Here is a 23,504-nt window from a genome sequence, read left to right on the forward strand (position 1 = left end):
TCATGCGTGTTGGATATGCTTTCCTGTTGGCTGTTAGTCCTATTTTGTTTTTTGTAATTGAACTTTTAAAAGGGAGATACAGATTTATATTGAGTTCTAAATAACTTAAGCATTTTAAATAACTAAAAGAAAAGTATGGAGGACTTGTACTTAATTTTAAATTTCATGCATATTGGATTGAAAAGATTTATGGCAGTGTTGGCATCTAGTTATATTGGGTTCATCAAGTTATATTGGCAGCAGAACTACAGAAAACTGTACTTCAGTTGACAGTGGCAGAAAAAAAGATTAATGTTTAATTCTGCAGATCAATTGCATCTGGGAAGTTGAGCAGATCTTACCCTTTCTCCTTTTTGCTTGCTGAATTTTACTTGTACATCAAGAACCCAGAGATCACACCTGGAGTACTGGGCCCTTCAGTACAAGAAAGACCTGGACATACTGGAAAGACCTCAGTGGATGGCTACCAAGATAATAAAGGAACTGGAGCACCTCTCCTGTGAGGAGAGACTGAGAGAATTTGGGTTGTTTAGGCTGAAGGGAAGAAGGCTTGGAGAAATGTTTTCAATGTGTATTTGACCCTTTGTACAAAAGGAAAGTACAAAGAAGCTTGAGCCAGCTGCTTTTCCATGGTGTCTAGTGCCTGGACAAGAGGCACCGCTAACTGGAACACAGAACGCTCTGTCTAAACACCAGGCAGGACTTCTGTGCAGATGACAGAGCACTGGCACTGGGTGCCCAGTGGGGTCTCCTCACTGGAGGTCTTCAAAAGCTTGCTGAACATGGTCTTAGACACTGTTCTCTGTGTGTCCCCACTGGAGCAGGGGTTGGGCCCTGTGACCTCCAGAACTTCCTACCAACGCCGGCCATGCTGTGATTCTGTGAAATGCACGTATTATGGAGGTGTAAAAAGCAAAGACTGTTCTTACTTTTGCTGTTATACCTCTGATGTTACAAGCACAACAAGAACTATTGGTTTTAAAATAACTGAAAAACTAACTAGAGGAGTGAAGTTGTTGAATGTCTTTACTAGAATATTAATTTACCATATATTTTATATGTTTAAGCTTATGTAAGTTTAGCTTCATACAAGGCGTCCCTTTTAAAAATAATTCTGAAACTTTGATCACCAAACCTTTGTCTAAATCACTACTTTCAGTATTTGTAAGCGCATGCTAATGACAGCTAATGAAATTACATATATCGTAATTGTTTGTTTCTTTTGTATTTTAAAATAGGCCTTGATGTCAAAAGCGAAGCATGCCAGCGATTTTTTCGAGATGGGTTGACAATATCTTTCACAAAAATCCTTACTGATGAGGCAGTGAGTGGCTGGAAGTTTGAAATCCATGTAAGTCGATTTTTTTTGTTTGTTTTGAAAAGCAAGTGATTTTAAAACGAGAACGGAGGCTGCATTTGTGACGTTGAGGCGACAGCAGAGACTGAATGTCACTGTCAAAAATGAGCACAACAGAGAAGTGGGAGAGTTCTTACATACGTGGCTTTTGGAGGGAAAATAATCTTTCGTCATATTACTGCCTCTGCCGTTTTTGGAAGGAAATAAAACAAGGGATGATGCTGGCAGAAACTGAACTTCGTATGTTCAGTAGAGCAACTCCTGTTCAATGGGCTGTCTTTGGATGGATGTCTAGATACCTACTTATTTTTGTGTCCATGCTAGGATGAGAAGGCTTGCTTTTTTTAGTAAAAGCCTTTAGCTGCCTACTAAATTCTGGATATTTGTGGCAGCTATTTTAATATTCAAAGCTATCTCTTGGACAGCTGGTCATGTGCTGTATGAGAAAGTGTTGAAGATCTTGATAAACAAATTAAAATCTGTGACAGAAATGGCTGAAAGAAGGAAAAGTTGCTAGTTTGTTGGTGATTCCTAAGTGTCTTAAATAACCAAAAATATTTTAGTCTTTTTTCTAAATTAATTTTTTGCTAAATTCAGATTAAGTTTGTTCAAAGCCTTTATTGGAAGAAGTACAAAGTTTTAAGTACGGTGTTGTAAAACTCTTAGGCAACTCCGAACCATTTGCAGCTAGCTTACAGAGTTTATAGGTTGTATTGGAATAGTCTGTATTGGTGTGTTGTTTTTTCTTAATAGAGATGTATTATTAACAACACTCATCGACTAGTAGAACTCTGTGTGGCCAAGCTGTCCCAAGACTGGTTTCCCCTTCTTGAACTTCTTGCCATGGCCTTAAATCCTCACTGCAAATTCCATCTATACAATGGTACACGTCCCTCTGAAACAGTTCCTGCAGGAGTCCAGCTTGCTGAAGATGAACTTTATGCACGTCCTCCTGACCCACGCTCACCAAAGGTATGACAGCTTTTTCAGAACTGGTAAACTGAATATATTCATTTACCTACTGTTACCTAACTATCCAGTAGCCATAGAAAAGTGTTTCTGGGGGAGGCATGGTGGGAAGTACTTTTGTGGGGTTATTTTTTTTTGTATCGCCAAAAAAATTTTGCTGGTTTTGACCCCCAATAAGTCATTGTTTGATGTACACTTGCCCTTACAACTCTTTCAGTCATGGGTCCACCACTGAACTGTGTTGTGTTTTTGTGATAAACTGGCGTAACTTTTGCGGTGCCGTTCCTTCTGTGTTGTTAGGCTTGTTTCTGTTTGCTGGGTGGTGGATGTAACTTCTCATTCCCTGTGATTTTTTTAGATGCCATATTTTAAGAAGAGGGTTATGTAATAATAACGTGGGATTTTTTTTTTAATAGATCCCAAGTATAGTTTTGCTGTGCTTTTTGTTGTTTTGTTTGTTTTTCTCAACAGACAATTCAGTTTAGTAACCTGTTTCAGGCCATGGGTCTGGATTTTTTAGAACTGTGTTTTAAGTGGCATTGGTGCAAACTCAGGAGCTAACTAAATTGTATTTTGTTGCTTGCTTTCTTTTTCTTTTCTTTTCTTTTTTTTTTTTTTTTTTCTTGTAGTACTGCTAGCTATTGATATGTTAGAGCAGAAGATAAAGAACTGTGTCCTTGGTCTTCCTTGCATTGCTGGGTCTTATAAATAAGAATGTTATTTGTGTTTTTGCTGTGTTGTTATGCAGCACTATCACATCTAGGACTGGAAAAGAATACCAAAATTGACCTATTTTCTGTAGAAATTTAGCAGCCAGACCTGAAATACGGACATGTTTATTCTTGGATATTTGATAAGTTACCTTGAGTAACTAATACACAGCATTTGTACTTTTCTATGATAATGGGAAAGTTAGTATTTCTAAGTATTTCCTTCAAACTTAATATTTAAATTATATTAACTAGTTCCTTGTCAATTCTGTTACTTTCTAGCAACTTACTGTGATAAGTCATTTTTTTAAAGTAACATGATTATCAGTAGATACTTGAAAGAAATCCTACATAGTTATTTATAAATGTCAGATAATCTTTGGTTATTATTGCAGGGTTGGCTAGTAGATCTTATCAACAAATTTGGCACATTAAATGGATTTCAGATCTTGCATGATCGCTTCATGAGTGGATCAGCGCTGAATGTTCAGATAATTGCAGCTCTCATCAAGTAAGTTTTTAAAGAATGTTTTACATATTTGGAAAAGTTGAACTATGTTAAATAAAAATATGAAGTTAGCATAAAAATTAGTGTTTCGTTGAAGCACTCTCTTGCCACATCTTATTTTTTAAATAGATCCCTTTAATTTCGTGTGTTAGTAAGCAGACTTGAATTTCTAGAATTAATTGCTCCTTACTATCTTAATATTACACAACTATTAATTGTGGCATTTTGATTGATTTTTTTATTTCTTTCCTTTTAGGCCATTTGGACAATGTTACGAATTTCTAACATTGCATACAGTGAAAAAATACTTCCTTCCAATTATAGAAATGGTTCCACAATTTTTAGAAAATCTAACAGATGATGAACTGAAAAAAGAAGCAAAGAATGAAGCCAAAAATGATGCTCTATCAATGATAATCAAATCTCTAAAGAACTTAGCTTCAAGAGTTCCAGGACAAGAAGAAACTGTAAAAAACTTAGAAATATTTAGGTTAAAAATGATTCTTAGGTAAGATGCTACTCCTAATATGATATGCTGCTGTTGACGTTTGTTTCACACTAACTACATTCAATTTGTCTTACAGGTTATTACAAATTTCTTCTTTCAATGGTAAAATGAATGCACTAAATGAAGTTAACAAAGTAATATCCAGTGTATCATATTATACTCACCGGCATGGTAATCCTGAAGAGGAAGAATGGCTTACAGCTGAAAGAATGGCAGTAAGTTCTCTTCCCCATAAATTATTGAGGAGACTTTCTTCCTCCTTATTGCTTTAACTGTAGAATGGGTCCTGCACACTGCTAATTTTGCTATGTAATATTCTAAACATCATGGTAATAAGTCATTTAAGCAGTAGTCTTTCTGTTAAAAATTGCTGCATTTGTTCCAAAACTTGTGTTAAATATTTTCTGTGCTACAAAAATCCTGCATTAAAAAGAGATCCTTGAATAGCATGGTTTCTATATAGTGTTTAAAAAGAAAATGAAAAAACTGAATCACACCAGTTTCATCTTTTGAAACTTTAGTGACACCAGACCTAAAAGTGGGTATTCATTAAATAAATGTTTGTTGAAATAAGAATGTAGTCCTGTTGTGCATCAAATAATTTTTTTTCTAGACAGAATTCTGAGTAATCATTCTGCATTTCATTTTTCAGAAGTTGAAATGTGTAAAAAATAAAATGTTGATTCATATTCTTTGATAAAGGAAACTCTAGACATCCCCTTTTGTGATTGTGTAATATTCAGATACTTCAGATATCCTTCTGCGCTTGTGTGTGCATGTGGCTAACTAATAAAATGAGAGTGTATGAAGTTAAGAATTTAATTCTTCTTTTAAACTTTGTGGAACTTGAAGTTATTTTTTCACCATTGGTCAACATCGTAGCTAGTTACTGGCCTGTAATCTGCAGAAGAACTGCTGGCAAAAAAAGAAATTATTGCAAAATTTGACCTTTTCAATAAATAGAAGGAAATGATTTTTTCACACATTCCTTGTAGTTAGTCATCTCAGACAAGGCCTCTGTTTTCAAGTAAAAATATCTAGATTTCAGGGTTTTATGAGACTAGATTGAATGCTTTTCTTCTGTAGTCAAGGATACAGTATTTGATACAACACTTGTTTTCTGACATTAGAATGCTGCTTTACTTCAATTGGTGTATGAAGCTATTTTCAGGCAATTACACCACTGGGAAAAATGCATCTACTTAAATATTGCTTGAATATTTGCCTCTAATTCAATTATTATTAACACTGATTCTTTTTTTTAAGAGAAAATTAGATATAAACACCTTCTTGACTGCATCTTCATAGCTTTTCCCAATTGGAACATTGTGTATAAAAACATTAATATGTAACAGAGTGAACTTTTTCTTTTTAGCCTAAATATTATTAGTAGCACTTGAGTAATTCGAGATGACACTACTTTCTTTTTATAATCAGGAATGGATCCAGCAGAATAATATTTTATCAATTGTGTTGAGAGATAGTCTTCATCAACCTCAATATGTAGAGAAGTTAGAGAAGATTCTTCGTTTTGTCATCAAAGAAAAAGCCCTTACTTTGCAGGATCTTGACAACATTTGGGCTGCACAGGTAAAGTATTAAGCTGTAGTCCACTCCGATGCAGGAGTAAACTTGTTCTGTGTCATGATCTGAGATGACTTGTGCTTCTTATGACTGGTATTAGACAAAACTTAAGAAAAATCTGCAATCAAATAGTGTTTGTTTTTGGGATTTTCTGTCTCAGATTCTATCTTCTCAAATGTGTTCAGTAAAGGAGATCAACTGCGCATGTAAGTAAAGTCTTCAGAGAGCTGTGTCCTCTAGGAATCAGTTTTTATGGCTCAGGTCCACAAGTGCTGGTTACTTAAGAGTACCTTTTAGAAGCACAGGATCGGGCAGTCCCACATGCTGTAAGTCAAGTAAATGGGACAGAAGACCATCTTGGCAAACGGGACTCTACTTGGAATTCAAGCAGTTAAAGAAAATGTATGATCTCTCTAATCAATGTCAGGCCACACAGGAAGATTACAGAGCTGCAATTTATACTTGCAGGAAGAAAACAAAGGCCAAAGCTCAACCAGAGTTAAGTCTGGCTGGTGATGTTCTAGAGAGCAAGGAAAGCTTTTTAAATTGTGTTAATGGCAGGAGGAGGTTTAGGGAAAATGATTGTTTGTTACTGGATGATGCTGTTCTTCTGCATTTCTGCAGCCCCACTTGGAGTGTTTTTTGCAATTCTGAGCTCAATAGTTTAAAAACAAAAAACAAAAAACAACAACAACAAAAAGATACTTAACTGTGTCCAGAGGAAGGCAACAAAGCTGATAAAACAGCTGGAAGGCATGTGTTATGAGAAGAAGCTAAGGGCACTGGACTTGCTCAGAGTTCTTCAGTGTTCTCTCCTTTTCTGAGCAGGGCAAGTGGGGAGAGAGGTACTCATCTTTCCCTCATGTTTTCTAGTGACAAGATGCTTGAGAGTGGCTCAAAGTTGCATCAGACTGGATGTTAGGAACAACTTCTTTTCCATGAGGGTGGTCAAACACTGGAACAGGCTTGCTGGAGATGTAGCTGATGCCCTGTGCCTCTCACTGAGGCATTTGGATAATGCCCTAAATGATATGTTTTAATGTTTTTCAGTGTGGGTTTTTTTTATTAAGTGTTTAGAAACCCTCAAGCTTGAGCAAAGTCTAAGTTATTGAAAAAATGTATATATGTGTGTGTGTGTGTGTGTGTGTGTGTATATATATATATACAGATGAGGATTTAATGTTTTAAAATACATCAAGAATGTGTTGTTCTGTAAATTCACCACAGTTGTACAGCTTTTTCCCTGTGAAGGGAAATAAGGCTTATAATAACAATTGTTCTAGATCTTGTTTAACAGCAAGTTCTTTGATCTGTGTTCTGATAATTGGGTTGTTCTGTTTGTGGGTTTTTTGGGTTTTTTTTGGTTTTTTTTTTTGGTTTTTTTTTTTTTTTTTTTTCAAAAATTGTAAATTTTGGAATATTTACTTGTTCACTTAAATGATCATTGAGGCTGGACTTCTTAGTTGTGTGTACTGCGTGAAGTTAGTTTACATAAAGGGCAGTTAAAAGGACAAAATAATAATTAGATGTTGAGTAGTCAGAAAATAAAGGGTAGTTTTAGGATAGCAATAAGCATCAGTGAATTTATTTGTGAACAAGGATATATTTATAGTAAAACTCTAAATATAATTGTGTAAGACCTAATATCATTTCTACTATAGGAAGGAAGGCTACATCCTGGTTTGAAGACAGAGAGCTAATACAGGAACTGAGTGATAGTATATCCCTTCTTTCCTTGTCTTCACGCTCTTCTGAACACTGTTCTCTTTGACTTAAATGAATTTGCCCAGGTGTCCCTGTTTTCACGCATGTCACTTTCAGGTTACTTTTAAACTACTTGGTACTCCAGGTAACATAGTGAAGGGTTGATTTTTTTTCAGATTTCTGGTGTTTCAGGCTGGATACCTGAGCTGAGGTCAATGGGATGAGGTTCAGCAAGACCAAATGCTGGGTCCTGCACAACCCCAGGCAATGCAACAGGCTTGAGGGAGAGTGGCTGGAAGACTGCATAGAGGAAATGGACCTGGGGGTATTGATTGATGCTCGGCTGAACATGAGCCAGCAGTGTGCCCAGGTGGCCAAGAAGGCCAGAGGCATCCTGGTTTGCATCAGTAATGGTGTTGACAGCAGGAACAGGGAAGGATTGTCCCCCTATGCTCAGCTCTGGTGAGGCCACATCTCAAGTACTGTGTCCAGTTTCCAGCCCCACACTGTAAGAAAGACATTGAGGCCCTGGAGCGGGTTCAAAGAAAGGCAACAAAGCTGGTGAGGGGTCTGGAGCACAGGGCTTATGAGGAGCAGCTGAAGGAGCTGGGTTCAGTCTGGAGGCTCAGGTGAGACCTTACTGCGCTCTATAACTACCTGAAGGGAGTTGTAGTGAGCTGGGGGTCAGCTTCTTCTCTCGTGTCATTAGTGATAGGACCAGGGGGAATGGTTTCAAGCTACGGCAGGGGAGATTCAGGCTGGACATGAGGAAGTATTGCTTTTCAGAAAGGGTGGTCAGGCACTGGAATGGACTGCCCAGGGAGGTGGTGGAGTCACCGAGCTTGGGGGTGTTCAAGGAAAGACTGGATGTTGTATTGAGGGACATGGTTTAGTGGGAGCTATTGGGAATAGGTGAACGGTTGGACTGGATGATCTTTTAGGTCTTTTCCAACCTTGGTGATTCTATGATTCTATAGTAACTGCACAGGCAAGGAGATTTTTTTTTTTTTTTCTTTTTTCTTTTTTTCCCGTAGTTATCCCCAAATGTCATTCAGGAAATTAAAAAATGTAGCTTAAAGTAGTATGTGGATCACTTGAATGAAGGTCTATGACCATACTATTTGCTTTTGCTTGTGGTCTGTAGAAGTTTCCAAACTATCTTGGCAGAAGGAAAGACTTAAAAAAGTAATTATACTACTAGTAGACTTGTATTAGCTTTATTAGAGCCTCACCTGCTATAGGAAAAAGTAACTGAAATTTGGAAAAAATTTTCCAAGCAGTTAAATATTATTGCTTAGTGCCCCTGAAATTTGGGATGTATGGATAAGCTAGTTTAAGCCATGCTTATGTTGTTCCAGAAGAGTGTGAGCATGTTTAGCAACCCTTGAAAGATAGGGGAAGTACACTCCAGCAGTTGCAAAATAAGTTCAGGAATAAATCTTTCATGCCCTCAAATATTTGGCGTGCTCTGCTCATTCCTTTTTTGCTTTCTGTTAGATAGTTGCCACGGTGCACTTGCAGGTTTGTCTAGCTTTTTTTTTTTTTTTTTTTCCATTGAAATTGGGATTCAGTAGGCCTTATTCAGGTAGATGTTTTCACCGTGGCTTTGCCCATGGAATTAAATCAGATAAGGGGGTAAGAATAAATCTGCTAATATGGAATGATTTTTTTTTTCCCTCTTCATTACTGTACATATTTATAAGTTCTTATTAAATAAGTGCTTCTCAGAGCAGGTGGAGCACAAAAGTCAGTAGTGAGGAGTTGATTTACTCGGTAGCTTTATATAGCAGGCAGGCTATTTTAACTCTGACTCAGTGCAGTACTGATGTGGTTCTGCTTTCAGACTGGAGCCATTATGTTTTTGTTTAGGTTTAGAGGTTGAGCAGGTACAAATATACAATTAATGATATAGAAGTGCTCTGAGAATCTCAGCATACAATAAGAATTTAAATAAATTCTTATTTATTTATAATAAATAAATAAATAAATAAATAAAAGTTCATGAGAAGTAATAAAAGCATGCAACTTCTGGCTTTAGAAGGCAGCATACGTTTTACTGATGTTTTCCATTGTCTTAAAAAATCAGCACTCAAAATCAAAGTATATTGGATTTGAAGAATAATGTTGATGTATCTAAAGGCAGGCATGAAATTGCAGCCCCTGCAAGAATCCATCCAGTTGGACAAGGAATAAAAGTTTCATTACTGATACTCCAAAGTATTTAACTAGAGCTTTAGGCTTCCCTGTTTCCATACAGCAAGTTCACAGGGTCACACTCTGGATTCCTTATCTCCTCCTGTGTTACACAGCTCAGTGATACTTCTTTCATATGTCAATCTAGAGATGCTCTTCCAGTTTTGTATGCTGTTCATTTTTCTTTCTATCCACAAAGCAGCCTGATGAAAGAGGGGAAAAAAAAAAAAAGCAGATGATCTCAAAATTGAGTGCTGCAACTGGTTTAGTAATTCCCTTTCTCCTAATCTGACACAGAAATAAATGTTACAGCTTTTTTTGGTAAATGTAGGGCACACAGTTGAGATTTCTAAGACACAGCGTATTAGTTTATTTTCTGCTGTTTTTAACCACTGATGCGAGCTTTAAATGATTTTCAAAACTGCTTATGCATCCATTTTTAATATTGTACTGGACTAATTGCATCAGAGGGTTGTTTTTTTCTATGTATGTTTTTAATTTTTATTCTCTGCTTAGAGGAAGTTTTTCTACAATAAATCAGCTGTTGATTCACACGGTCTAAAGTTGTTTTTCATGAGTGCAGATGCAAAGTATGGAATGCATTTATCCTACTGGGAATTGAAGGAAAACTCGCACAGTGTTAAAAGTCAGCCATTTTTTTCTTCCTCCTTAAATGTCAAAATGATGATACACAAACTGATTAAAAATGCTACCAAGTATATAACTCAACACCTTGACAGTAGTAGTTCAGTTGCTATATTTTATAAAGTTATAAGGTTCTGCTTCATTTCAAGATGCTATCTTCTAACAAGTTGTTAATGAAACTGCTAGCACAAAGGAAATATTTCAGAAATACTAAAAATTGTTTTACAGCTTAAATTCAGTGAAATACATTAAAGCAGGTTTTGAATACTTAAGAAAAAACTGTGTTAAAATATTTATTTGTAAATTAAAATACACTTACAAACTTTCTTTTACTATCCTGTCATGATTTAAAAATGAATGCTGCGATGATGCAGTATTCCTCTTACAAAGTAAATACGCATTTGCAGTGCATGCACTTGAATACTTACGTACCAAATAAATCCAAATACTGTGATTTCCAGTGAAGTCAGTACCAGTTTGCCCACAGCACTGGACGTTCTTGCTAGCCACTACAGATGGCCTTCTTGTAAAAACAATAGAGGATATGTTAGTACTTAATAAGAGGATGTCTTAGTAATAATATTAATTACTAAATATTAATTGTTACAGATGTTGATCGATTTTGTTATCTTAACAGGCAGGAAAACATGAAGCCATTGTAAAGAATGTACATGACCTCCTTGCAAAATTAGCTTGGGATTTCTCTCCTGAACAGCTTGATCACTTGTTCGATTGTTTTAAGGTAACTATGCATGTTTTGGTTATATTCAGGAAATGTGTTGCACTTCCAAGAAGTAGCTATGTCCAGTCTGTTTTGCCTACTAATAAACTAGTTAGTGGTGTATTGTTAAGTTTTACAGGCGTATCTGTGATGTTTATTTAAAGATCCTTAAAGTCTCAAAGTTGAGTACATCTTATCTGTAAGTGCTAGAACTGCTCAATTTTGACTTACACATTGCAATTATTTGTAACGAAAGAAATATGACAGCTGATAGTTGCATCTTTTTATTTTCTGCTTCGTATTTACAGTTCAGATTATAATGTATGAAATTAAAAAGCACGGTTTTCATATTGAGTAAAATCTGTCTTTAGGCAAGTTGGACAAATGCAAGCAAAAAACAGCGTGAGAAGCTACTCGAGTTAATCCGTCGTCTCGCAGAAGATGACAAGGACGGCGTGATGGCACACAAAGTGCTGAACCTTCTGTGGAATTTGGCTCACAGTGATGACGTACCAGTTGATATCATGGACCAGGCTCTTAGTGCCCATATTAAAATCTTAGATTACAGCTGTTCACAGGTGGGTAATGTGGTATGATTTTGTTGCGAAATCATTAACTAACAGTTTCATTTTACTCCCTGTGGAAAGTTTGTGGTATTTGATAATTTAATAAAAGAGTTCTTTATAATGAAATGAAAGAATGAATATTCAGGCATTTCTTAAAATGTGACAATGTATTTTAAATAGCACACTTGTGGCTTGAATTGGAGAGTGAAATAGAGATTTTCCTGTCTTGTGTGCAACTACTAAAGCAGCAATATACTATAATAACCATATGTGAATTGCCAAGAACCCAATCAAAGTAAGTAGGAGAAGCATCTCTCCATTCATCTTCTGAATTAGAGAGGGAGATGTCTTCTATCTTTGCTATTCCCCAAACTTCTATACTAACTTGTCTTTTCAATAAGTCCTTACATGCCTTACCTAATACCAGAAAAGGCCTAGCAACAGACACTGAAAACTACTACTGTTTTTTTTTTTTTTTAACAGCCATTGACATGCTTTTTTCTTAGTTAAGAAACAGCTCCTTATTGTTTCTTGGTATTTTGTAGCAATTTAGTCTGACCAATCAGTAGAAATAAGTGAAAGAAGAAGAAAAATTAATTTAAGACCATTGATCCTATATGGCTATACTTTTTCTTAAATGTAAGTGCTTGAGTGGATATAGCAGGCAGAGATACTGTATCATGGTAGTATCTTCCTAGCATGCAGTCCTCTTTGGTTTATCTTACAAATGTATGCTTCAGAGCTCAGTTGAATGTAGTATTGCATAGCTGTGCGTATTTTGTGTTAGAAGCAGGTAAGTAGGGGGGATGATTATGGTTTTTGAGATGCACTTAATTGCAAACACTTGTTCTTTAAGGATCGAGATACACAGAAGATCCAGTGGATAGATCGTTTTATAGAAGAGCTTCGCACAAATGACAAATGGGTCATTCCTGCACTGAAACAGATTAGAGAAATTTGCAGTTTGTTTGGTGAAGCACCACAAAACTTGAGGTAAGAATGAAATGCAAGTACAGAACTGTCTCTTCAGCAGTGCATGGTGACAGGGCAAGGGGAAACATCAACAAATTGAAGCATAGGAAGTTCCGCCCAGATGTGTGTAAGAGCTTCTTCACAGTGAGGGTGATGGAGCAGTGGAACAGGCTGCCCGAAGAAGTTGTGGAGTCTCCTTCTCTGGAGATACTCAAGACCACCTGGATGCCTACCTGTGTAACCTGTTTTAGGGAGCCTGCTTTGGCAGGGGGAGCTGGGCTACATGATCTCTAGTTGTCTCTTCCAGCCCCTGCAGTTCTGTAATTCTATGTCCCTTGTAAGTTGAAAAGGTAAGGATGATCAATTCTTTACAGGCTTTTTTTTTTCTTTATGGAGGTAGGGAGAACTTGAGTTAAATCATTTGTATTTGAAGATGCTTTTGGGTTTATTTTAATGTATATATAGACAGCATTCAAACACACAGTGTTTAGTAAGAAAGCTAGCATTTTTTTTTCAAACACGCTTTTATTCATTTTTAGAATGGTAGATGTGTTGTTTATGGACTTCTATGCCTAAAGTGAAATTAGTACACAACGTATAAACAATAAACATTATTTTGTGTGTAAATTAAAAAAAAAAAAAAGTTTGGACTTGATAATATGTAGGAGCTGGGTTTCATTACACTATATTCTCTCTCACCACTGAAATTGAGAATTTTTTTTATAGCCACGGGAGTCAATAATGTTGCATAATTCTTTTGTTTTAATTTTTTGTAAGCAGGTAAATTATTCAAGACAATATTATTGTCTGCTTACAAGAAAGATCAAGGAAGAAAAAAAAACCCAAGCCTTCTATTTAGCCAGCACTACTTTTTACTGATACTAATTTAAAGGACCTGTGATAACATTGTTTTTCTAGCTATTAAAGGCTTCTTTATTAATTTAGTTTACAGTATTTCTTGTATTCATGATATTCTAATCCTTTACAGCTTTTCATTAATGATCTTTTGAATTTTTCTAGCAAGGTCACAAAGTTACCAACTTACTAGGACATAAGTCTGCTTTTTTGTGTCTTAGAGTCCTTAAACTGTTACGTTCTTGAAGATCTAGGGGAATTGTAGCTATCTTGTTACTTGTGGTACCTGTTCAAGTGAGGCAGTTCTTGGTACGATGCTGTAACAAAGAAGCTTTGCTTTAATTTACTGAAGTAGAGCTCATTCAAAGCACCAATTGAGTTTCTGCTCCAAATTAATCGTGGAAAGAACCTAACTTCTCTTTTTACTGTAAAAATTCAGTCTCCTTGTAAGTCAAGCAGTTAGATTACTGTCCATTTGTGAGATCATGTGTCCATTTGTCACGTTTCAAGGAAACCTTCACAAAGTAAAATATCAGTCTTATGCAGAATTTGAAAATATGTGGTTGGAAAACAAACTTTGAAATAAAGGTTTTTTAATTGAGGGACATATATCTCTTCTTGTGAAGAAGCCCTTATTAGCAAGATACATTTGAGGGAATTCTTTAGTCAGATGTTACTGCAATGGTGACTCAGACAATACAGTGAGTGAAAACATCTTTTTAAAGTAATTAATGACTTTTCAATCCTCTGAACTTTCTGATAACTCTTAACATTGATACCGTTTGGAAATTCTAATGCATGCAGTCTAATATTTAGCAGCTTAGAACTTTAATTTCTATCATCCTTTTAGAATTTGGATTGAAAATAATTGTCACAAACATGTTTCAGTCTGTCTCAGAATCATTTCACTGAGCTTTCTGCATGCAATGTTCATTCTGTTATCCATGTACTACTCTTCAATTTATTGACTAGTAGAAAGTCACTCCAAAACAACTAAGGCTGCAGATGGTGGCTGTAGATAAGTATAAGTTACCTTATGCCATTAGTATTGTAGAGATTCTTCTAGGGATCATTGAAGTGCTGCTGGTAAATTTTGAAGTGACAAAGCGACAAACTGGTTATACAGTTGCTTTGGCAACATTTTAAGTTCTAAAAACACGCGGCATTTCTTTGTGGAGTTTAGCTTAAGTAGAATTGCTGTAACATCAGAAAGTAATTATTGCATTGGTGGTAGGAGACCTGTTACTATTAAGGAATAGTCAACTTCGTTACTCAGCAGACTGATGTTTAGTGTGTAAACAGTTGTCGTATTTTTCTGTGTTGGATGACGGGGAATGTCTCTTGTAAACCAGTCTTAGTTTGACCTGGATCTATCCTAGCAATATGGGATTAGTCTCCAAAATTTACTTGTTGAGAAGAATAAACTGAATATTGGTAGGACCTTGTGCAAGAGTTAAGGAGTTTTGTGGTTGCATTAGGGCAACAGTCAATTTGGTCTCAAGTTTTGTTTTTTTTTAACCCCAAAGTAGAATTTGCTGTTTTCAGCCTGTTATTTACACTTCTAATATCTGTTTTTAATGTTTGGTCGTGTGTATTGGTCTAATAGAAGATCCATCAACTCTGAAAACTGATTATGTGCGGTATTACATTAAGCAAGTTATACGTGCAGATAAACAATCTTACTGTTTTAAAATAAATCCATTTAAATTAAGTATTTGGGACTTTGTCACTCTGTGAATAGTTGTGAATAGTTTTCTAGCAAATAAAGATGCAGTTTAGTTATTGTATGCTCTTATTAGCATTTCCAAAGTATTTTGGCATCCATTTCAAAATGAATATTTTTTCTTGCTATGCATTCTCTTTTAATACCCACTGAAGAGAACAGCAGTGAGAAGATGACAGTTTTGTTGTTAACATCAATTTTTCAATGCTCATCAACTTAATAGTAAAGCGATATGTCACAAAGAAGCGTCATCAATTAGCCCAACCTTAGATACTTAAGGAACAATTCTGTAGTTCCATGTGAATTTGTTTTAATTGTAGAAAGCAAGCTTGAAAATTCTTGTCAGATTAGCTTTTTTTCACGTTGCCTTGGACTCTGTCCTAGCAGATGGGCTAAACTAGCAGTATATGTGTTCCTCACAAATACTGTGCAACCACTTGTAGCTCATAACTCTAGTTATTATAATTAAACTTTTTGAACTGGTTGCTAAGCAAAGTGAATCCATGTGTCCAAATTTATTATTTGTGCATGTGATTGAGGGGAGCGAGGAGAAGCGAAAAATACATCTTGGAAGATGTACTTATCTTTTGCAGATCATGCTTTCCTATGGCTGTGTTTAATAAGATTGGTACAAATGCATATTATTTTGAGTACATGAGTATGTATGCCAGTAGCTTGATTCAGCAAAATATTCACTTGTTTGTGCTTTTTCCTTTGGTTTCATCATATGTATTTCCCAAAGTATCAGAGTTCTTTTTTTAATGTTGCCCTTTGTAAATGCATCTTCGTGTCTAGAGCTGACCTCCCAGGTAGCCACTGAAACAGGCATCCAGTTTTCTGCTAGTTTTACTGCTAGTTTATGCTGAGCAAAGGGAGTTGACAGAGCTGGAATGAAGTATAACTGGAAGCTTCTCGCAGAGAAAACAAAGGATATTCTTTCTGCGTATATGAAGTTCTTTATGTTTTCTGCCTTTGTGCTTTCATTTCACTTAAGCTTTTTAACACAATTTCTATTTGTTGCCTTTTTCAAAGTATTCTGGAAAACTCGGCATGTTATGCAACTTGATCTTTTGATGACTTCTCTGCTTCGCGTGCCAAATTCTCTTGGTAGCAGATAATATAGCTGGATATCTGCTAATTGCTTCTGTCTTTTAAACCCAGATTGACAGTGCTCTTTGGTCTGATGAATCAATTTAGCTGTTGTTGCATCTACAGTGAAATGTGTTTTTCAGATGCATAATCAGTAACAGCTGGGACTGGAATCTCTTGCCTTCCCTACTGTTCTCAAAAGATGTTGTGATAACTGTAGAGTGTTGTAGGTATTGTGGTATGTAGACTTAAGTATCCAAGGAAGGTGTTAATTCTACCAGTAATTTAGTCAGCTAATTCCGGAGTCTACTTTAAATGCTGAAGGAAAAAGAATAGTTCTGAAACCTTGTTTAACTTCTTCTTGGACAGCTTATGGGGTCAGCAGCAAAGCAGTACAACAAATAGCTGCTTTTTTTTCCCTCTCTCTCTCTTGGGAGAACCGTGCAAATTGGTGTTAGTCATGCAGATGATACTGAGTGCCCTGGAGGAGCTAAGGTTCTGGGGTTATTCTGCAGGGGTGATTAGTCCCATGCTCTAGAATTTGATAGTGTTCATAGCATGTGGTTTTGGACTCTAAAACTGCATCGTATTTATCTGCTCAGATGCTTTGATATTTTTTATACATACTGCAGCTGTGCCATCCTTGTTAAGTAACTACTGTTAATAACTGGTAAAACTACTATTGTTTTCAGAAGAGGAAAAAAGAATACTGTCAGAGAATTAATACTCTGTATGTTGTAGATACTTTATCAGAACGTGAAACTTGCATGAAAGGCATGGATTTCCTAAATACATTTATGAACTGTTACATCCAAATCCTCTGTGCATTTCTGACAACGTTTGTATTTTAATTTCAGTCAAACACAGCGAAGTCCCCATGTGTTTTACCGACATGACTTAATCAATCAACTTCAGCACAATCATGCCCTAGTGACATTAGTTGCGGAAAATCTGTCTGCCTATATGGAAAGCATGAGGCAGTATGCTAAAGGTAAGTTTTAAATAAAAAATTAGCCTCATAAAATAGTGTGTGAGAGCTCCAGTTGAAAATGAAGTTGAAAGCAGATTCTCCTCATGAAGTAACTGTCGTTGTTCATTTGTTTATTTTAGAACGTTTGTGAGTTTGATGGCCTTTGGGGTGTTGTCAGACTGGTCAAGAAAAACTTGAAACTGTTTTTGTTCATGATCCCAATTATCAGGAAGTGACTGTTCTTGTTTATCTGTGGACTGGTAATCTTGCCCTACTTAGGCTGGAGTGGTTATTTTTGTGGAAAGTCCTAATAATAATCTTGGATTTTCTACCACATCTGTTTTGCATTTTTTAGAATCCTTTGAGAAGTTCTTTAATCACTTCTGTTGTTTGTTTTGTTTTTCTTCAACCATACAGTTCAATTTGTGTTTAGCTCTCCCTGTATTCGTTAACAGCAATACTTTGGCAGCACACTGTGCAAGTATTTCAGCATAGACTCAACCCTGTGCTATTTTACCCTCTTAACCTTGAAGTAAGCTAGCTTTCTAGCTATTGAAGTAGAGAAATGAGAATGTTGGATATAGACCTTCCCTTTGATACTGTACTGCAGTACTCTATATTAAACAAAGCCAATGAAATAGAGAAGGAAATTTCACTCTTTCACTGACGGAAACTAGGGACCATTCTACTCTGGAATAGAGTGCTACCAGGCTTTCAGTTGCATCTCAAAAGTGACACAGTATATTCTGTAGGAATTTAGTGCTGATTAGAGAAGACAGGGTATGTGCATACTGCATTGTGTATTTGTGTTGTGGGTATCTTTTCCTATGCCTATATCCCTTTAGTTCTGCAATTGATTTAGTTTTGGAGTGCCCAATATGAATACCTAAGATAAGTCTCTGAAGACTTGTCTTAATAGTGGTGCAGTGTGAAGAAGACAGCTTCAGCTTGGTACGGGTCGATGAAAACATTTAAGCTAAATCTGTGTACCGTAGTAGCAATGTTTTGCTGTTCAGTGAGGGTTTACCCTAACCGGAGTTATTTCGTTAATGATAACATTGTTCTAGTTAGTATTAAAATGTTACAAAGTGCTCTATTCTCAAGCAACAGTGTCTTAAGCTTAATCTTGTCTGAGAAGGTGGAATACAATATATGTTATTCTGTATAACTACTGTAAACTGTTAAGGTATGCAAAAGTGATGTAAAAACAGTTCTATTTATAATGAGCTTCTGTCTCTTAACTATGTGGATAACTCAATTTTCTTTGGCTTTGGCCAGTGATGAAAATCTAGGGTTCAGCCTTAGAGTTATGAAGGAAACGTAATCAACAACTATATTCCAGTGCAATTTTGTGTTTGTCCAAAAATAGCCTACACACGTTATTCAAAAATGAACTGTCATCCATTAACTTTAATTTTTAACTCTGAAATGAAAAGGTCATTTTTGACAACATTTACCTATCAAATGGTCAACGACTTTGGCAGAAAATTTAAGCTAGTATTTTGCAGTCTTTTTTTCTTTGGCCAAACAGCACATCCCATTTTCCTGCTCCACCCACCTCATTCTTCGCACACGCTGTGACTCTTAATGAAGTAGTAATTTAATTATCTCTAGCACAGCAAGAATTAAAAATGTGTGGAGTATAACTGGTATGTACTCAAAAAGCAATTAAACTGAGATGAAGCTGCTGCAGAACTTCTTCCCATTTGCAACAGAGTGCAAAAACAGAGGAACAGTAATATTTGTTTTCTTTTTTCCTATAAGCTATGAATGCCTCATCCTCAGAGGGAGATGTTCAAGGCCAGACTGGACAGGGCTTTGGGCAGCCTGATCTAGTGAGAGCTGTTCCCTGCCTATGACAGGATGGTTGGAACTGGATTATCTTTAAGGTCCCTTCCAGCTCAGGCTGTTCTGTGATTCTTTTTCTGCTGTCTTTATACTGAACTTGCTCCTTCCCCCAACTCTGAAGAGCTGGGGAGAAGTCGACAGTCCTCTGTGAGCTAAGGTGACTGGTATTGTATTATTATCCTGAAAAAGGGCATTGTTGTGTTTTTTTTTTTTTAAGTAACCATATGTTATATCATTAATTTTATGTGTCTCTGCTTATTCTGCCTCTTCTTAATGTAGGCACTTTCAGTTTTCTTTTGCGCTGGTTAATATTATCTTGGTGACAAACAATGCTGTTCAGACACTGAGTTGATATATGAATGATAGAAGATCTTAATTCTAAATACTTGAAATTTGTTTGTCATAAATATTGCAAACACCAGGACTTGACATAATTTAATTTATTTCAATAGATTAGATTTTCTCCACTTATACTTCTTTGAGTTTCTTGATTGCCCTCCTTTTCCTGCTCACCTTTTTTCTAGGTCATGTTTCGGTCTGTTGAACTCTAAGCATTGTATGGAAGCATAAGATGTGAAACTTGCCACCTCTGTTTTTTCTCAATTTCTTCTGCTTTTTTGCTCAGTGATGAGTTACATCTTAGCTCACAGTTCCATCTTGACTTCTTATTAAAGACCTTCTCAAAAGTTGGATGAATTGCTAGCCAATTCTTCATCTTCTGTTTTCTAAAAATAAATAAATAAATAAATAAATAAAAATTGAAAAAACAAAATCCAGCTGTGTGAATGAAACGTAATTGTTTATATAAATTTTAATATGTGATCATCCATATGTGTTTGTGCCTAATTATATTTAAATTTTCAAACATTTTTTTTGATCTGTAGTTTTACTGGCTGTTCCTTTGCTCTTCTATGTGGAGAAAATTTGTAAGGAGATTGTGATTGGACTCCCTGTGAGGTGTGTGGTGTAGAAAGCAAATTGAGAGAGAAGCTGAGAGTGGAGGATAGTTGTAGAGACTGAATTTTTTTTTTTTTTTTTTTTGTAGTTCAGCATTTTTCAATATTCTTAAGCACTTGCACATTGGCTTGGGGCAATCTTTAATACTCGAATTCTTCAATCCCTGCCACACTTGGCACTTTTCTGTGAATTAACCTATGTTCATCGGGGAAAAAAAAATAGCCCAGACATTCATTCTCCCCTCCAACAGGAATAGTTTAGCTAGCACTTCAGGTAATTTTAATTTCTCTGCAACTTCCATAGTTGTTCTTTAATTTCTTAATAGCCTTAATTATTTCTTTTTTCTAATGAATATTTTTTATTTGCTAGTTTTATATGCTTTATTTTGTTGTGTTTTTTTTCACGGTTTCTGTAATTACTCATTTATGCTCACTTCATTAGGGTTTTGAAGGTGGACATAATGTTTTCACATTTTTAGTCATTATCATTTAAGTACTGGAAATCTTCTGATTTCCCTTTTATTTCATTTTTAATGTACCTTTTGTATGTTGTATGTAGTGTTGTATTTATGACAGTTACTTTCTGTTTATTTTGAAACACATATGATGCACTTCAGATGTTAGACTTGGTGTCTTTTTGTTTTTATATGTAACAAAGTGCTTCCTGTTCTGAAGGATTTAAAATGTACAGATGTCCATTGATATCTAATATACGACTAGCAATTATTATCTCAGCTGCTGAACAAAAGGAATATTTTTTTCTGAATTTGAATTGGTGTAATGTATCTAAGATCTACTTCTGAAGGTAACGTCTCTGTGCAGTAGTATTTCAACAGTAAATCTCAATCAGGGTACTCATGTTTGGAAATATAACTGACTCCTTGTTGTAACTACTAAGATGATCAGGGGGCTGGAGCACCTCCCCTATGAGGACAGGCTGAGGGAGTTGGGCTTGTTCAGCCTGGAGAAGAGAAGGCTGCGGGGTGACCTCATTGCAGCCTATCAATACCTGAAGGGAACCTACACCCAGGAGGGGAGTAAACTCTTCAGAAGGGCTGACAACAGCAGGACTAGGGGAAATGGATCCAAGTTGAAGGAGGGAAGATTTAGGTTGGATGTTAGGGGGAAGTTCTTCACAAGGAGAGTAGTTAGGCCCTGGAACGGGCTGCCCAGGGAGGTTGTGGATGCCCCGTCCTTGGACGTGTTCAAGGCCAGGTTGGACGGGGTCCTGGGCAACCTGATCTGAATGTGTACGTTTGGTGGCCCTGCTGGGCAGGGGGGTTGGAACTACATGATCCTTGAGGTCCCTTCCAACCCGGGTGATTCTGTGATTCTGTGATTCTGTGTGTAACTGTTCTCTTCAGTTTGTATGAGGAATTAAAGAACATGATTATATTAACAAGTAGAGAGATACCTAGCCTTCAGCTCCTATAAAGAAAAAAATCAAAACGCAGATTTGTTTGTATGAAGCAAACAGCTGTTTTCTGAACATTACTCTGAGATTTGACAAATTGCAGATAAAAAGTTTTATGTATTATTTTCACATTGTGCAGCTTCTGTTTTCAATTTGTCAGTATCCACAGGGATTTGTTGTTATCCTTGCAAGCTTTGTAGTAAGTAAGCATCATACAATTACTTCTTCTGTGTGTTCTCATGCATATAGCTACTTAGAAAAGAATTAAAGAGCTGGAGTTGTGGTTATCTCTGGGGGGGAGCAAAGCCCCTAGCAGTGTAAAACAAGCTATGGAAAAGATGTTCTGTAGTGAAACTAGAACATCTTTAGGAAAAAAAATAATAAAAAAATAAAAAATAAAAAAAACTGGATAATATGAGTTGTGTGCTTTTACTTTAATTGACTTATTTCCCAAAGAAAATGTGTTTAAGCAGGGTAAAATGTAAGCTGAATGCGGATTCTTAGTTATTCTGTAATACGTTAATTATTCTGAATGAGGAGCACATGCATCTGCCCTTAAGAATTTGTTGATAATTCTCAGCAATCTTTTCCTGTGCCCATTTTCAATTAGAATGTATATTAACTGTTAGCAGGTTTCTGAAAATGACTTTCTTACTTCTTCCTGAAAATGCATTAGGTTTTGATTGTGTTCAGGCCATGAAGTCTTCAAATATGTTCCGTCTTTCAGAGTCTGCGTGTCTTCTTAGCATGTGTTGTCTGATAAGATTTTTGTATTTGCAGAGCACGGTGAATATGATCCGCAAACTGTAAGACCAGGGAGCAGATACAGTCATGTGCAAGAAGTACAGGAGCGACTTAATTTCTTACGGTTAGTTTTAACTTGATCATTTTCTTGACTTCTCTAGGAGTATTTCAGATACTTGAAAGAAAGTGATGGTAGCTGTTTCTCTTGTCTTTCAAAACTCAAACGCAATAATGTTCTAACTGTGTTTTTTTTTTTTGTTTTCTTTCAATTTTTTTATTCCAGTATTTTTTCTAGTATAAGAATTAAAATTTATTAGCATCTATGTAATTCAAGACTGTAATTGTACTGTAAGATCTCTATGGGATATTTCTGTGTCCAGAACCCTACTGACTTGAGTACAGTGTGTATATGTATGCAGTTACACACATATTAGGATAATGCACCTGAAAACTGTAAATGCTCCATAGAAGATGTGTCCATATTTGTTGTACGACACCAAATTTAAGGCCATAGTCATAAACTGACATGTGCTGATAGGTTGTTAGTCTTAGGAGGAATAGACAAACAATTACTTGAATTACTTTTTAATTTCAGCTGTTTGAATGAAATAAAAAGCAGAGGATCTCTGCTTGTGACAGAGCTGCAGTCTGTTGATGCTTTGCAGGCGTTCTTGCAGCTTGTTTTTACTCTGTTCTTATGTTCAGGCAAACAAAATTATATGAACTGTCAAGTTGTGATATGTTTTAAACTTATTTTTAAGGACATTTAAAAAAATATTTTTAAACTTTATAGAGTAATGTTTGCGAATTAAAATGAAGTGCTAAACAACCACTTAAGTTATACAGTAGTATACACAGTAGTATACACATAGCCAACTTGATTTATTTATCACTTGATTTGTTTATCACTCTTAATTGGTTAAAAAAAAAATTATTGTCTTTTAAGTTCTGTTCACTTTTTAGTTCTTTATTGAAAGGAATTAATAGTGTCTCATGACATTTCAAATGGAAAATATGTAGGTAGCAGTTTCTGAACAGTGATGTCATAACGTAGTCCCTGTTTTCTTTTAAATAAAAAAGATTCTGAAGAACATTGATTATCCTGTGTTTTTCCTGTAACACTCTTAGTACTAACTTTCCTAATTAAAATTTTTAGTGGTTCTTTAATAATAATTTAACACAAAGCAAAAACTTAAGACTAGTGTTTTTTGCTTTTGACTTCTGCTCCTAGTTCTGCTCAATGTAATTGGTGCATCCTTTTGTGATTTTGTTGATGACTGTAGAAATAATTCAATTTCTTATTATGTGACCTGACTTTTAAACTGAATTGTTTATCTTAGGAGATGAACATTTTTATATAGTATGTAAAACACCTGGTATTTTTCTGTAAAAATATTTCTCTCTAATTTTATTTCTTAATTGGAATGTAATGTTTTGATGCCTGCAAACTTTTGCTAAGAAATCATGG

At 35.8% G+C, this 23,504-nt stretch overlaps 1 protein-coding gene across 2 annotated transcripts in view; it reads left to right on the forward strand.

Moving 5' to 3' along the window:
* Positions 1-23,504, forward strand: part of USP9X (ubiquitin specific peptidase 9 X-linked) — a 99,547-nt gene that overhangs the window by 32,163 nt on the left and 43,880 nt on the right. For both annotated transcript variants that reach the window (XM_052674321.1, XM_052674322.1), the window contains exons 5-15: positions 1,239-1,351; positions 2,111-2,329; positions 3,432-3,547; positions 3,801-4,052; positions 4,129-4,267; positions 5,490-5,642; positions 10,816-10,920; positions 11,271-11,477; positions 12,322-12,458; positions 16,962-17,095; positions 22,073-22,160. In XM_052674321.1, coding sequence (XP_052530281.1) covers positions 1,239-1,351; positions 2,111-2,329; positions 3,432-3,547; positions 3,801-4,052; positions 4,129-4,267; positions 5,490-5,642; positions 10,816-10,920; positions 11,271-11,477; positions 12,322-12,458; positions 16,962-17,095; positions 22,073-22,160 — 1,663 coding nt within the window. The remainder of the gene's footprint in view (positions 1-1,238; positions 1,352-2,110; positions 2,330-3,431; positions 3,548-3,800; positions 4,053-4,128; positions 4,268-5,489; positions 5,643-10,815; positions 10,921-11,270; positions 11,478-12,321; positions 12,459-16,961; positions 17,096-22,072; positions 22,161-23,504) is intronic.

Source organism: Tympanuchus pallidicinctus, unplaced genomic scaffold (assembly GCF_026119805.1).
Source record: "Tympanuchus pallidicinctus isolate F22 unplaced genomic scaffold, pur_lepc_1.0 scaffold14, whole genome shotgun sequence".
NCBI lineage: Eukaryota > Metazoa > Chordata > Aves > Galliformes > Phasianidae > Tympanuchus > Tympanuchus pallidicinctus.